We start from the raw sequence: 15,879 nt of genomic DNA on the forward strand, positions 1-15,879 counted from the left end.
GAACTTCCTGACAGTAAGAGCTTTTCGACAGTGGAATTTGCTGCCAAGGAGTGTGGTGGAGTCTCCTTCTTTGGAGGTCTTTAAGCAGAGGCTTGACAACCATATGTCAGGAGTGCTCTGATGGTGTTTCCTGCTTGGCAGGGGGTTGGACTCGATGGCCCTTGTGGTCTCTTCCAACTCTATGATTCTATGACTCTATGATTCTATGAAAGTGGTGAAGAAATTCAGGACAGAGCAGCAAATACAGGTACTTGATTGGCCAGAGAATTCCCCAGACATAAATCCCATTGAGAATTTGTGGGCTATATGCAAAAGTCGTCTCCGTGCTGTAGACTGTATGACTATGGAGAAGCTCATTCAGGTGCTGATTCAAATGTGGTACAGGGATCCGAAAACCAACAGTGACTGTTCAAAACTAGTAGACTCTATGCCAAACCATGTTCAAATGCTGCTGAAAAATGTATTGTTTAGTCGTTTAGTCGTGTCCGACTCTTCGTGATCCCATGGACCAGAGCACGCCAGGCACCCCTGTCCTCCACTGCCTCTCGCAGCTTGGTCAAACTCATACTGGTAGCTTCGAGAACACTGTCCAACCATCTCGTCCTCTGTCGTCCCCTTCTCCTTGTGCCCTCAATCTTTCCCAACATCAGGGTCTTTTCCAGGGAGTCTTCTTTTCTCATGAGGTGGCCAAAGTACTGGAGCCTCAGCTTCAGGATCTGTCCTTCCAGTGAGCACTCAGGGCTGCTTTCCCTAAGAAAGGATAGGTTTGATCTTCTTGCAGTCCATGTCATATCCGTTACTAATGTACGTATACGTGAGTTTTGTAGACGTATATGTGAGTTTTGTACAATAAACTACATTGTTTGTTTCAATTAATTTGCACAAGGGTGTACAGGCAGTTGTTTTCCGTTTCAATGTACAATTAAACAATTATTTTTAACACCGCTAGCATGTGGTGACTGGGAGTTTGCCCCCAAGGAAGTGCGTTCCTTGGGCTGTTCTCTCTGCTGCGCATCATGTATGCAGCATTGCGTGCAGCTGTTGTGCACAGATATGGTGGACTGCAAGACGAGCCCAATGACCCTCCCATTGCCTTATGGTGTCACTTCCACTTGTGTGGGCAATGGTCAGTCTGAGAATTGCCATCATTACCCTCCTGCAGTCCTTCTACCCTGAACATCGTCGTTAACCCAAGCATTTTTGTTACCGATTAAGATCTCGAATGCCACTCTGACACATTGATTTAAACGCCTTCATTATTTCCCTCGCTTTCAGAGATGAGGCAATCCATGACAAAGAGGTTAATTGCAACCCAATAGAGCTACGCTAATGTTTTATTAAGGAAAGAGCTAGTCACGGTGGCCTTTTTCAGCAGAGGAAACCTGCTAATAATAACGTAGCCAGATGGAACCCAGTTCCCGAGACAGCCTTGAGGACAGTGCTGTAATTCGCACCAGTCTGCTTTTGGCAAAGAACAAAACAGAAACACTTCCCTGGTGATGACATGCTTGGCAGTGGTCCAGGAAAGAGCAATATAAGAAGGTGCCCTGTTCTGGATCAGACTATTTCTTGTCCATCTAGCCTAGCAATCTCCAGTCCAGGGGTAGGCAATGTGGCGTTCCCTAGCTGTTAGAGTCCAACTCCCATCAGCCCCAGCCAGCAAGGGTCAGGGAAGATGGGAATTGTAGTCTTTAGGCCACCACGCTGGGGAAGACAGCCCTTGAGAGCGACAGGTAGATGGGCCAATGGTCTACTATAAGATACCTGGCAGGTTCCACCTTTGCTACTCATGGTTTAGTTGGACCAGCAGCAGTTCTCAGGGTCCACAGGAAAAGTCATGATGCCAGACTTTTAGACTGGTGATACCAGGGATGAAACCTGATACTTGCACACAAAGTGTGTGCTGAACTACCCCCCTGCAAAAAAATCCCCACTCTCTCAACTGATAAAGACTCTCCATCCTTGGGACATCATCATCACCATCATCATCTATTATTTATACCCCACCCGTCTGTCTGGGTTTCCCCAGCCACTCTGGGTGGCTCTCAACAGAATATTAAAAACACGATAAAACATCAAACATTAAAAACTTCCCTAAAAAAGCTCTAAATCAGGACTCAGAAGCTCAGGAGCAGGGGCTGACTGAGGCTGCCTTCAGATGTCTTCTAAAAGTCAGGTAGTTGTTTATTTCCTTGACATCTGATGGGAGGGCGTTCCACAGTGAGGGCGCCATTACCGAGAAGGCCCTCTGCCTGGTTCCCTGTAACTTGGCTTCTCGCAGCGAGGGAACCGCCAGAAGGCCCTCAGTGCCAGATCTTAGTGTCTGGGCTGAACAATGGGGGTGGAGATGCTCCTTCAGCACCAGCCCAGTGTCAGAATCCTCCTTTTCTGGATCATGGAAAGGACTTTCCCCATTTTCATTCCTGCTTTTAGAGCTCAGTAAATCCCACTGGACGCCGTTTTTTGAGCACGCTTAGCTCAGATCAGATATGTTAACCCTGCAACCTCCCTCTCAGGCAAACACCCCTTCTAGCTATGCCCCTTCAGAGCAAGGGAAGGACACCTCCAACATAGGGCAACCTATATGCCATGGAACTGGTTTATACTGTAAGTAAAGGAATTGACACTACCTAGAACCGTCTGTGGTTTATCCGTTCCATTTGGCACATTCCTCTGGCATGTTGAATGGGCACTCTGCACATGCCCCAACATTTTGATGGCAATTCTGCTTATCCAATGCAAGCAGCTTCCCCCAGCATCCAGTCTTCTTAAAGCTGAGCGTCATTAGAAAACATTGAGTTTGATTTATGAGCCAGAAAGAGTGTTTGATGTCAAAAGGGGGAAACACACACACGCCCGTCAGTGTACAGCCAGCTGCTTTGTTTATTTGTTTGTTCATTTGCATCCTGCCCTTCTTCACCAGAGCTATGTGACACGTCATGTTCAAGGTCCATGAGCAGATCTCCAGGTAATGATATCTTGAGAGGCATCCACACTGGTGCAGTTTGGAATGATTTGGTTCACCATCTGTATTCAAAATGGCACCCAGTAGGCAAAAAATCACCTCCTCCACCTCAGGAACCATCATGCCAAACTGGGTGATGATCTCTTGAGGGGCATCTGAAACCAATAGAGAACAGACAAGACTATATTCCAAAATAATGTAGTAGATTCAAGCAAACTCTGACCAGAGTTAACGGACACTTTCTAGCCAAGCAAAAACATTCAAGAAGAGTGAGCAGCCAGCCAGTGAGGGTTGGGGCTGGGCAGGATCCCAACGGATCCTGACTGGTGGGCCTCAGTCAGCCCCTGGTCCTGAGCTTCTGAGCCCTGATTTAGAGCTTTAAAGGACAGAACTAGCACCTCGAAATGGACCCAGGAACAAATCTAGAGCTAACAATTTTAAAGAAACATTAATATTATGTGATATAATGAATGGACTTCCTTCAGCACTCTTATAATGGTGGCAAAGAAGGTGGTTGTTGTTTTTTGGAGGTAGCTGGTGGCTGAATGACCCTTCAGCTCTCAAAGACAATGACAGATGTCCAGATTGATTTTCATTGTTCTGGATCAGGTCTCCTCAGGCTTCCTGGACCTGGAACACTCCATAATCAGTATAATCAGACGAGAAACCAATGGAGAGGCATACTTTATGTTTCGGACTGGGAGTCAGGACGACACAATTACAAAACTGCTCTATTGATTTTTGGCAAGTGAGAGCATTTTACTTTCATTAGCTTAAATGAAGAAGAAGGCTGGAAGCGCAGTCTTTCGCCCTGTGTCCTGCCAATCCACTGCACAAGAAGTCATTTTCGGAAGGTTCATTGATTTGGAGGGGGGAATGAACAGTACAGGCTCCAGTACGTGGGAGAAAAAAAGTTATTCCCTCCCGAAGGCTAGAATGATCCTATGCTTCTGCACTTGCTTCAGAAGTCTCAGAGTGGTACCAAGTCAAGGCCATGTCCCAGGCATCTCCATGCAGAAGGCCCTGATTAATGTGTTCTGAGCAGCCAAAACGCTAAATGAATGTTGAGGAAATGTTCCTTTTCTGCTTGAAGAAGTTAACCGCATCAGCGGTGCTCCACCGCTGCCAGAGAAGAGCCTTAGGGCTTAGCAGTTGCTGAAGTGTGATGTGAAGGATGGAGTTTGCTCCCACAAGCAGCAGTGATGGCCACCAGCTTAGATGGCTTTAAAAGAGGATTAGACACGGGTGGCGCTGTTGGTTAAACCACAGAGCCTAGGACTTACCGATCAGAAGGTCAGCGGTTCGAATCCCCACGACGGAGTGAGCTCCTGTTGCTCGGTCCCTGCTCCTGCCAACCTAGCAGTTCGAAAGCACGTCAAAGTGCAAGTAGATAAATAGCTACCGCTCCAGCAGGAAGGTAACGGTGTTTCCGTGTGGTGCTCTGGTTTGCCAGAAGCGGCTTAGTCACGCTGGCCACATGACCCGGAAGCTGTACGCCGGCTCCCTTGGCCAATAAAGCGAGATGAGCACCGCAACCCCAGAGTCGGTCACGACTGGACCTAATGGTCAGGGGTCCCTTTACCTTTAGACAAACTCATGGGGAACAAGCCCATCCATGGCTTCTAACCCTGAGGGATATACTTTACTTCTGGGAGGTAGATATGATAGCTATCTTCAACCACAATTTAAGAAGCATATTTACAAGCTGGAAAGTGTGCAGAAGAAGGCAACCAAGATGATCAAGGGTCTGGAAATCATTCAGAGGAATGGTTGAAGGAACTGGGTGTGATGGCCTAGGACTCAGGCTTGGACTTGGAATCAGAGGAGACTCAGTCTGCACTGGATCCTTTGCCTCAGGCATCACCTGAACCAAGTCTGGGGCCTGATCCTGAAGAGTTCCAGTCTGCACAGGTTTCCCTGCAATAAACACCAGCTGGGCCGATTCAAGGGCCTGAGCCTGCCCTGGCTCCATATGCGGGGATTACCTTGTTGCCTTCAGCTGGGCAATCACTTACAGCTGCTCCACTGCCAGTTGGGTCAGGAGAGGCTGAGGCGGCCTCTGGCTCCAGTAACCCACCAACATCTCCCGAGCTGCAGAGACTAAGGTCTGAGAGAAGGAGAGACCTGAGTACTCACAGGAGGAGTGCTCACCTTCAGGTGAAACAGGGAGGTGAGTCGCCGGAGGATCAGGACTGGCCGTTATCCCGACACAGATAAAAGGCTGTCGGGCCCTGCCCCTAGATCCTGCCTGAGATCCTGTACCTGTCCTTGCCTGGTTTCCTGCCTTGGCCCTGTCGGACTGACTCCTAGTGGAACCTTCAGATTCTGGACTGGTCCTGGACTGCATTGCACGGGTTACCCCCGGGCCCAGCACACTGGGTATGTTTAGCTCAGAAACGAGGAGACTGAGAGGAGATATGATGGAGCAAGCTTGGTTTTTGCTATTCCAGAGGGTAGGACCCAAACTAATAGATTCAAGTGACAAGAAAGGAGATTCCAACTAAATTAGGATGAACTTTGACAGCAAGAGCTGTTCAACAATGAAATGGATTATCTCAGAAGTTGGTGGGGCTGTCCTTCCTTGGAGGTTTTTAAACAGAGATGGGATGGCCATCTGTCAGAGATTCTTTAGCTGCGATTCCCTCATGGCAGGGGGTTGGGCTGGATGAATCGTGAGGATCCTTCTAGCTCTTCAATTCTATGATTCTGTGATTCTGTGAAAATATATCAGTAACAGTAATAATACCTATCCAGTGTTGTATTTCCGTAGTGGAAGTGGGGTATTTTGCATGCAGAAAAAGAGTTCCTCTTGAACTTTCAGAATTAGCACCTGCATTTTCCATTTTCCTCTTCCCTTCCTGTCCTAGTCCCCAAACCCATTTATTCTCCCTGCCCCATTATCCATTTTGTGTAATGTGTTTTAGATTGTTAAATCTGCAAGCAGGGACCACAGTGTTTTCATTGATTGTATGCAACCCACCCTGGGAGCTTAACTGGCTGAAATGCGGGGTACGGATTCCCTTAATCAAATGAACCAAACAAATCAAGGGAATTCATTCCTTCTGTGTTCCTGTCACCTTAAGCAGCCCAAGGTTCTTAATTCTTTTTTTTTTTTAAAAAAAAGGTTATTCTGTATTCAGTAAGCACTGGCTCTGCTGAATGACCAAGGAGGAAAGGGTCAGGCAAAAGCATGTTCTATCATTTTGAGTACAAAGAGGAGGAAATAAAATATTAAAAGCTTTAATCTGATCACTATGCAGATTAATGACCTAAACTTCTGGGAATAAGTATTGACTGACTGACCATCTGCCATCAAAAATTCAAAATAGCTGACTAAGCTGAGATAATTCAGATAAACGTAGGGGTCATAAACAGCATACAAATATTGCCCTGCAGCAATGCAGCAACCACCCTCTTCCCGTAATCCATGGTTGGGGGGACATTTTACACCCCAAAGGACCTGTTTGCTCATGTACCACCTTCCAACGGCTGCATACTGGGGTGGGTGGGGCCAGAAGCAAAAGTAGGTGGAGCAACAGATACCATTTGGTTCAGTAGGCTACATCGAAAAGGGAACAAGCTTGTTTTCTCCTGCTCTGGAGGGTAGGACTCAAACAAATGGCCTTACAAGAAAGGAGATTCCGCCTAAACACCAGGAAGAACTTTCTGACAGTGAGAGCTGTTTGACAGTGGAACAGTCACCTTGGGAGGTTGTGGACTCTCCTTCCTTGGAGGTTTTAAAGCAGAGATTGGATGGCCATCTGTCATGGGTGATCTAGTTGAGATTCCTGCATTGCAAGGGGTCCCTTCCAACTCTGGAGTCTACGATTCTATGATTCTAGCCACACCATAAGGAATGCGAGAGGAGGGAAGGAGTGCCAAGCACTCCCCACAAACAAAGAGCTCACCTGCCCACTTGCCCCCCATTTCTGAACTCTTGTCATTAATATGTCACCCACCTACAAATATACTTTGCCCATTCTGTGCCTGCCCAGATTTTTTGTTTCTGGTGCCACCACTGAACCACACAAAGTCCTTCTACACCCCCATCTCTCCATTTGGGGCAAGTGGCATTATCATGGTTCAATCAAACTTTCCAATTAAGCAAAAACATTCAAGGGCCTGGATGGAGTCTGAAGGCTCGTTAGAGAGGGCTGCAATTGAGCCCTGGACCTGAAGTTCCCCACTCCTGCTATAATAGCAGGGTAGTTACTCTCTGTTAACCTTCCACCCTAGACTCTACAAGCAACAAATCTAGTCCTAGCAAGCCTGGACCATCCACGGCATGCCTTGGAGGGGTGTCTCAGATGCAGATCTTATATAGTTGCTGAGCTAGGATACCTTTTGCCCCTGCCCCTTCTACTTTCCAGCTCTCAATATGATTGTCCTCTGTTTGTTCTCCTTTATGTTGGTCGAACCCCTGTAACTGCACAGTAGGATTTAAAACTCTTAAGGAAAAGAATTTTGGCTATATTGACCCAAGTCCAGTTAGCTTTTTGTTGGCCAAGGAGACTGATGGAATACACTTAGTTGGCTTCATTTGAAGGTCTATTCTGCAGGTACTGATGAATTATCCCTTAAATCCTTGTAAATAATGCTAGATTTATGTAGATTCCAGAGTGCGGATGGGGAAAAGATGATCAGGAAAAAAAGCTTTTCAGTTCATCAGACAATTTTTAAAATCAGTTTAATCCTATCTATAGATTGGCTAAACATTGCAGACCTTAACGTTCTAAGATGGACTGTAGGAATAGCATTTGGATACCAATGCTGGCACTGGGACATTGTTGCGACCACTATGTTCTGAATGAGAAGATGACCGATGGCCATTGCCAACCAGTGAACCTCACAGTGTTCCCCTTCCTCTTTGCAGGCTGGACGAAGTTTGCTCGATTGACACGAGCTTTGACGAACAGTCGGAGTGTTCTGCAGCAGCTAACGCCTATGAACAAAGCCGAGGTGGTCCATAAACACTCACGGTTAGCTGAAGTAAGTGTCAAACAAATGCTCTCCTCTCCTGATCTGAAACTGTGTGTGTGTGTGTGTGTGTCTGTGTGTGTGTATGTGTAACACTGCAGACAGAAAGAACCACCAGCCAAAGTTTCAGGTATAAGCTGCAGGGCCACATTTCCTTTCCCAGGAAGAAAAGACCTTGTTGAGATGGAAGCAACACCAAGAAAGAGAGATAGAGAGAAAGCTTTGATTGTTCTAGGATGGTGATGGAGTAGGATGGGAAGCCAGCGGATCAAAAGGGCAAGAATGAAAAATATTTTTACTTACTGATGATGACAGTAGTGGTGGTAATAATGATTACACACACACACCTCTCGTTAGCATTAGAAGACAGGTCCCAGCCCCCAAGATCTTACAACTTATTTATTTAGATGAGGACCTCTACCCCATCCTTTTACATAGGAAATATATAGAGCTGCCTCACACTGAGTCAGACCACTAGTTCATTCAGCTCAGTAATGTCTATACTGACTGGAAATGGCTTTCTAGGATTTGAGGCAAGGGACATTCCCAAAGTTACCTGGAGATGCCAGGGATTGAAGTTAGAACCTTCAGCATACTCTACCACTGAGATGCTGTCTTTCCTTGAATTGGGTTTGTGGGAGTTCATGATGTAATGAGCAATAACCCATGTGGTAACACCTGCATATAGCCGCTCTGAGCCCGGCCTTGGCTGGGGAGGGCGGGGTATAAATAAAAAAATATTATTATTATTATTATTATTATTATTATTATTATTATTATTATATCTTTTATTTTAAGGTTCTCCAGCTGGGTTCCGATATTCTTCCACAATACAAGCAAGAAGCCCCAAAGACTCCACCACATATCATTTTACACTACTGCGCTTTCAAGACCACTTGGGACTGGGTCATCTTAATCCTCACCTTCTACACGGCCATCATGGTTCCTTACAACGTGTCCTTCAAAACCAAGCAGAACAACATTGCATGGTTGGTTCTGGATAGCGTGGTGGACGTTATTTTCCTGGTGGACATAGTCCTGAATTTTCACACAACCTTTGTTGGACCTGGTGGAGAGGTCATCTCAGATCCCAAACTCATCAGGATGAACTACCTGAAAACCTGGTTCGTGATAGACCTTTTGTCATGTTTACCTTATGACATCATCAATGCCTTTGAGAATGTGGATGAGGTAAGCAATCTCAATCTGGTTTTGCCCAGGACTGCTTGAGGTTCTGTAGTTTATAATGTTCCGAAAGTGGGTCGTGACCAAATGTTAGAGCACTTCCAGTTAAGCTAATTCTCTTGCACTGAAATCAATGGGAACATATGAAGCTCACAAAATCCATAGTAGGTCAAGGTAAATGCCACAGAATAGGGAGCAAGCTTCTGGTCTGCAATGGTGTAAGTCTTAAGATTGGAGTGTGGGGGGAAGGTAGCAGAGTTATTAGGTGAAACTCTCTTGGGTTCACCAGTTTCTGGGGCCCATTGGAACTGGTGGTGCAGAAGGCTGGGAGGTCAACAGTAGGTGTAGCCAGAGCCAAGCTTTCATCCTCATTCTCCTCTCTGCTCAGTTCTACAACGGAAGCACTGAAACGAAGGAGGAGGTGCCACCTTCTGGATTGGTTGTAAATGGGAAAGCAGGCAGGTAGAGGCTGGTGGAAGGCAGCCTGAAATTGGTGCCCAAATGGACCATTATTCACTGCCTAGGTGCCAACTAGATTTTAGGTTACACCTTGGGATGCTGGCCTGAAGAAAGATACAATGACCCAGTTTGCTTGTAATGCATAGCTAAACAATGGCTTAGCACAAACAAATGGGTTCCCAGAGCAAAGACAGCAGCTGCTGCTCTATTCCTCCACTCTTCCTGCTGCTGCAGTATCCGGGCTAAGCCATGGTTTGGTTTAGCATCACATCTATTCCCAGGTTTGTGGGTGGTCTCACTCCAGACAAGCTGTGAACTGTAACCAAGGTTTGCTCTTGGTTTTCTTTTTTTCATGGGGAAGACAAACCATGAACTTGGTTTCAGATGTAACACTTAGCCAAACCATCACTTAGTCCCACGTAACAAGGCAATGGCAGGACTAAAGGAAGAGCCCAGTGGCTGGTCTTCTCAATGAACCCTTGTGTTTGCTTGTTTCTGCCAAACCATGGTTTAGTGTTATTTGAAGACTGGGCCAGTGGCTGATTCCCCTTTTCTGAAAATGTATAATCCAGCAATTCTCAAGATCTGTCAACAGAATGAAAAAAGGCAGGTTCTTGGGGGGAGAAAATAGCAGAGACCCTGTTAATTCTTATATTAGCAAAGCAGGATATTAATTTTAGATGGAACACCAGGTTAAACAAGTCAAAAGTGGCAAAATAAGGTAGCTTTACCTGGTGGTTGGAGGGAACAGATATTCAGAATAAAGTCCGATGAAGCTTGCCTCACTCTAATATCTAAATCTGGAATTAAAATGAAAAACTGGCAACAGCTAAAAGCCGATCAACACGAAAACAACAGCAGTCAGGCCCACAGACAAAGGCTTTTAATAAGCATATTATTTAAGCATTCATTATAACACTACAGATGTCGAGCTTGACACACGAGCAGGACAAAGAGTAAATAATATGCCAAATTAAGAAGTCTTCTTTCTAAATGAAGATGCATCATCTCCTCAACATAAGGCATTAATTCACCCAGTCAAGTAACGTTTCATTTTTAATGCCCACCCTCGAGGCCTGAGCTAAAATTTTAGCATTGCTTATCGGCACCAGATTTTGTCCATGCCGAGAAAACTTGCTCTTTCAAACAGCAGCAAGAATCATTTTTGAAGGGCGATCAAGACATGCGACCAAGAAACAGATCCATGATGTCTCCCTTGGGAGGTGGCAGACTCTCCTTCCTGGGAGGTTTTTAAGCAGATGTTGGATGGCCATCTGTCATGGATGCTTTAGCTGAGATTCCTGCACTGCAAGGGGTTGGACTAGGGATCCCTTCCAACTCTACGATTCTGTGATTCTACTTTGGGCTGCAGCTGGGAATCTCAGGTCTAGGGGGACAGATCCTGGCCTTTTTATCTGGCATCTGGGTCTCTTCCCAAGCCACACCGCTTGGTGAGCTCCCTCTTTGATCTCCCTGGGTGCTTGTTCCTGCCTGGAGTGTGTCCTTGAGCTGTGACCATGCCTGGCTGCAGGATGGGGTAAGGTGTGTGGCTGTACCCTGTTGCTCCGCCCACTTTTCCCTCAGGTCCCACCCACCACAGGCATACAGTGCCCTGAAAATTGACCATAGAGGAGTCTGGCCCCTCAACTGAAAAAAAAAAGGCTCCCCCCATCTTTGATGTAGGGCAGGCATGTCCAACAGGTCGATTGCGATCTATTGTTCAATTGTGGGGGTGTTTTTTGTCGATCACGGTATTATTTGGGCCCCCCCCCCAAATAAGTTCGACAACTCTGGCTCATCTCCACCTAAAAAAAGCTCAACAACTCTCGGCATTCTCTTGGCAATGACAATGGGCAATAATGATGATGATGATGATGATGATGATGATGATGATGATGATAATAATAATAATAATAATAATAATAATAATAATAATTTATTATTTATACCCCGCCCATCTGGCTGAGTTTCCCCAGCCACTCTGGGAGGCTTCCAATCAAGTGTTCAAAACAATACAGCATTAAATATTAAAAACTTCCCTAAACAGGGCTGCCTTCAGATGTCTTTTAAAGAGAAGATAGCTGCTTATTTCCTTCACATCTGATGGGAGGGCGTTCCACAGGGCGGGCGCCATTACCGTGAAGGCCCTCTGTCTGGTTCCCTGTAACCTCACTTCTCGCAATGAGGGAACCGCCAGAAGTGCTGGATCTCAGCTGAACGATGGGGGTGGAGACGCTCCTTCAGGTATACAGGACCGAGGGTAGATCACTGCTATTTTTTTTTTATACTGGGAGTAGATAGCAGTTCCTTGGGAGTTGGTGATGTAGGGAATGCGGTGTTGCGTTGAGGGCAAGAACCTGCACTGATCATACCAATGATGGGGATTTCATAGTCATAGGGGGAATACCTGCAATTAACAAGGCATTTCCCTTTCAGCCCTTCACCCATTGACACAATGTTGGATATTTCCCACCCCACCCATTGCACATAACGTGTCTGTTTGTCAGAACAGTTCAGCATCTAGCTCAGCATCCAGAAAATTATGCCAATGGCCCATCTCTCCCGTCTATGTCCACCTTCCATAGATGGTCAGTGCCATTAGGTTGGCTACTGTGAAAACAAGATGCTGGACTAGGTGGTCCATTGGCCTGATCCAGCAGACCCTTCTTATGTTCTTATCATGTTCTCACAATGGCCAACCAGATGCCCACGGGAAGCTCACAAACAGGACCTGAGCTCAACGACACAATGCCCTTCCTGTAGTTTCCAGCAACTGGAATTCAAAGGCACTTACTGCATCTGACAGTGGAAGCTGAACATAGCCATTGCATACCCTCCAACATTCCTCCAAAGAAAATAGGGACACCCTATTCCATTTTTATACCCCACCCATCTGACTGGGTTGCCCCAGCCACTCTGCATGGCTTCCAACATATATGAAGACAGAATAAAACATTAAACATTTAAAAAAACTTCCCTATACAGGGCTGCCTTCAGATGTCTTCTAAAGGTTGTATAATTACTTATCTAAGCTAATAAAGCAGATTGATTGGTTGGTGGATTGTTACTTATCTCCTTGGCCCAAGGGTCGCATAACTCCATGCCCTCCAACATTTCTCTGAGGAAAATAGGGACGTCCTAAGGAAAAGAGGGACATTCTGGGATTGTATCAGAAACCAGGATGGCTTTTGTAAACCCCCTAACTGTCCCTGGAAAATAGGGACACTTGGAGAACCTTCCATTATGATACGATAATCTTTATTGTCATTGTCCCATACAGAACAACGAAATTGAAAGAAATCTACACCAGACATTCAAAAACCAACAAGCCATCCCAGCTATCCCAGCCTGGTTAGCCCCTAAAAACTCTGATACTCCATAATTGAATACAATATACCCACATAAAGGCTACCTTACACTGCGTTTAAAACCAAAATTGCATTTGGATAGAAACTGTTTCTCAGGCGGCTAGTCCTAGTCTTTATAACCCTGTACCTTCTTCCAGAAGGCAGAAGCTGAAAGAGATCATTTCCGGGGTGCGCACTATCCTGCGCTATCTGTGCAGCTTTCTTATGGCACCTGGAAGCATAGATTTGATCCAAGGTGGGAAGAGTGCACCCAATTATTCTCTCCGCAGTCTTTACAACCCTGGACAGCCTTGTTTTTCCCCTGACTATTGTGACTAGTAGCCATTGATAGCCAATCTCCTCCATGAATTCGTCTCATTCTCTTTTCAAGCCATCTAAGTTGCTGGCCATCGCTGCCTTTTGTGGGGCAAATTCCACAGTTTGACTAATATGCAGTGTGGGAAAGAGCCTCCTTTTGTCTGTGCTGAATCGGCAAATGTTCGGCTTCGTTGGATGGTGTTAGGTTTTCGTATTATGAGATACGGGGAGAGAGACTTCTCTCTATCCACTTCCTCCACACCTTGCATAATATTTGTACTGCAACAATGCCCAGAATCTGCAGCCATGTTGTACAAAGCAACACAATCTGTTGTTGTGGGGATAATTCTAAATACATATTCATCTTTTGGCAGCCTGTGATGTTTCCATTGGCAGCTGCCTTTGTGTTACTGCTAGGGCTGCATTGCTTAACTAACTCTTCTGTTCTAGTCTACAAAAGGCATGCAAACATACGCACACAGCCACAAATAAACATAATTTGGGGAAAGAAAGAAAGAAAAGCAGGAAGGGTGGGGAGTGGGGAATCCACAGTGTTGAAACACAGTCCTGGGAGGTGAATTCAGAGTTTGCATCCTAGAATTGTAGAGGTTTATATGACTTTTATCATGGGTTCTTCCTGGTGACTCCTTTATTGAGCCTTCATCCTGATTGGTTTGCAGGGAGATTAGAGAATCTTGACTATTTAACAAACCTTCACTCTGATTTGTGGGGAGGTTAGATGACGTTGCATCAAAGTATGGGTTATCCCATGTGTTTCCTCCTCAGTTTCCTTATCAAAGAAAAATCTGATCATTTAGGGGGAGGGGTTTTTGTGCAATCAACTGTAATTGTGCAACCTGAATTTCCTGGTAATTTGTGCGAATCCCACCGGAAAATAATGGCAGGCTATGACTCAGCCAATGCACAACCCTCTGGTGAGCTGGTGTAGTCTTGTGATTAGGAAGCATGGCTAAAAAGCAGGGGCTCTTGCCTCATATATTGACCCTGCAATGGATACACAACAGTTTTATTTGTTTATTTTTACATTTGGCTATTAAGGTTCTGTCCTTCCCTTTCTCTCAGAGGAGCCTGGTACAGCAAACAATTAAACTGCAAAGCAATATAATTTGCAGGGTTTCTAAAACACAACCGAACACACAAACAATTTTATATTTGTTCTTAATGCTGATTGTTGGTGATTGCAATGGTGACAACAACAACAAGCGGAACTGAGTAGTTTGGAAGGCTGTGGACTCTCCTTCCTTGGAGGTTTTTAAAGAAAGTTTGGATTCCACCAGGGGTTCTTTAGCTGTGATTCCTGTATTGCAGGGACTAGATGAAGCTCTGCGCCCAACTCTTCAATTCCATGTTTCTATGAATAATAATAATGCATATTTGTTTTCCATTGATCTGTGGATTTTAGCCATGTCTTAGCCATAATTTTATTTGTAGACAGTTTGGAGGGCCTTTTGACCAAGCATTTAATACCTTTTCTAAATAGAAAGATCAAGGGCCACAATAGCGAAATAATTTCAACGTTGCCAGGAGCAGTATTTTTCAGCCATGAGTGAACAGGATTCTCTCCCCCACCCCCATTCCACCCAAATGTTAATAATGAGGGAGACAGACACACCTCACTAGGAACTGTGTTCCACAGATGAGGAACTGCCACCGCTAAGACCCTGCCATCGTGGCACCACCAACAGAGAATGGTATTTGGGATGGGGTAGGGGATGGCTGTGGTCTAAACCACAGAGCTTCTTGGGCTTGCCGATCAAAAGGTCGGCGGTTCGAATCCCTGCAACAGAGTGAGCTCCTGTTGCTCTGTCCCAGCTCCTGCCAACCTAGCAGTTCGAAAGCATGCCAGTGCAAGTAGATAAATAGGTACCACTCTGGCGGGAAGGTAAACGGCATTTTCGTCAGATTAGTCATGCTGGCCACATGACCCGGAAAAACTGTCTGCGGAGTGGACAAACGCCGGTTTGCTCAGCCTGTAAAGTGAGATGAGTGCCGCAACCCCAGAGTCATTCGCGGCTGGACTTAACTGTCAGGGGTTCCTTTACCTTGACCTGTAGGGAATGGCAACCCTTTGGCTAAGTGCCGCAGTGGCAAATGGAGCTATCATATCTTTGGAAGGAAATTTAGGTCAACACACTTTGGAAGACTCCTCACTATCTGGCGCACAATGTTATCTAGATATAGAGAAATGGAGAATCGTGGCTCTGTCATATGGAGGAAATGGGACTTGAGTACAGTACTTAGATTCAGAAAGGAAGTTCTGCAGTGATTTTGATGCCAGCAAGGAGATGTAGGTTTACCTGCCAGAAGATGCTGAGACAAGAAGATAATAGAGAGCTTAGAGGAATTTGGACGATCCGACAAGTACTGCAAACAGTACAAGGAGGAGGAAAAAACCAAATCCACATAGCGATGGAGAGCTACATTGACATGGTAAATGAGAGATTAGGTGTAAGACAGAAGAACTATGAGGAAGACAGCAGAACTGCGTGGATGAATATTTTCACAGAAATGATGCGTTGTGCCAAATGCAGAGAGGAGCATTTCTCTTGCTTCCTAATGACCAGTAGTGGACAGATGATGTTTCTGGAACAGGGCACAGCCCTACCA

General features: G+C 45.6%; 1 protein-coding gene across 1 annotated transcript in view; it reads left to right on the forward strand.

Annotated features, from left to right (window-relative positions):
* KCNH5 (potassium voltage-gated channel subfamily H member 5) overlaps nucleotides 1–15,879 on the forward strand; it is a 196,143-nt gene that overhangs the window by 37,227 nt on the left and 143,037 nt on the right. Inside the window, exons 5-6 of the mRNA XM_083611785.1 lie at nucleotides 7,839–7,954; nucleotides 8,741–9,133. Coding sequence (XP_083467911.1) covers nucleotides 7,839–7,954; nucleotides 8,741–9,133 — 509 coding nt within the window. The remainder of the gene's footprint in view (nucleotides 1–7,838; nucleotides 7,955–8,740; nucleotides 9,134–15,879) is intronic.

Source organism: Podarcis filfolensis, assembly GCF_964270895.1.
Source record: "Podarcis filfolensis genome assembly, chromosome: 1".
Taxonomy (NCBI): Eukaryota; Metazoa; Chordata; class Lepidosauria; order Squamata; family Lacertidae; genus Podarcis; species Podarcis filfolensis.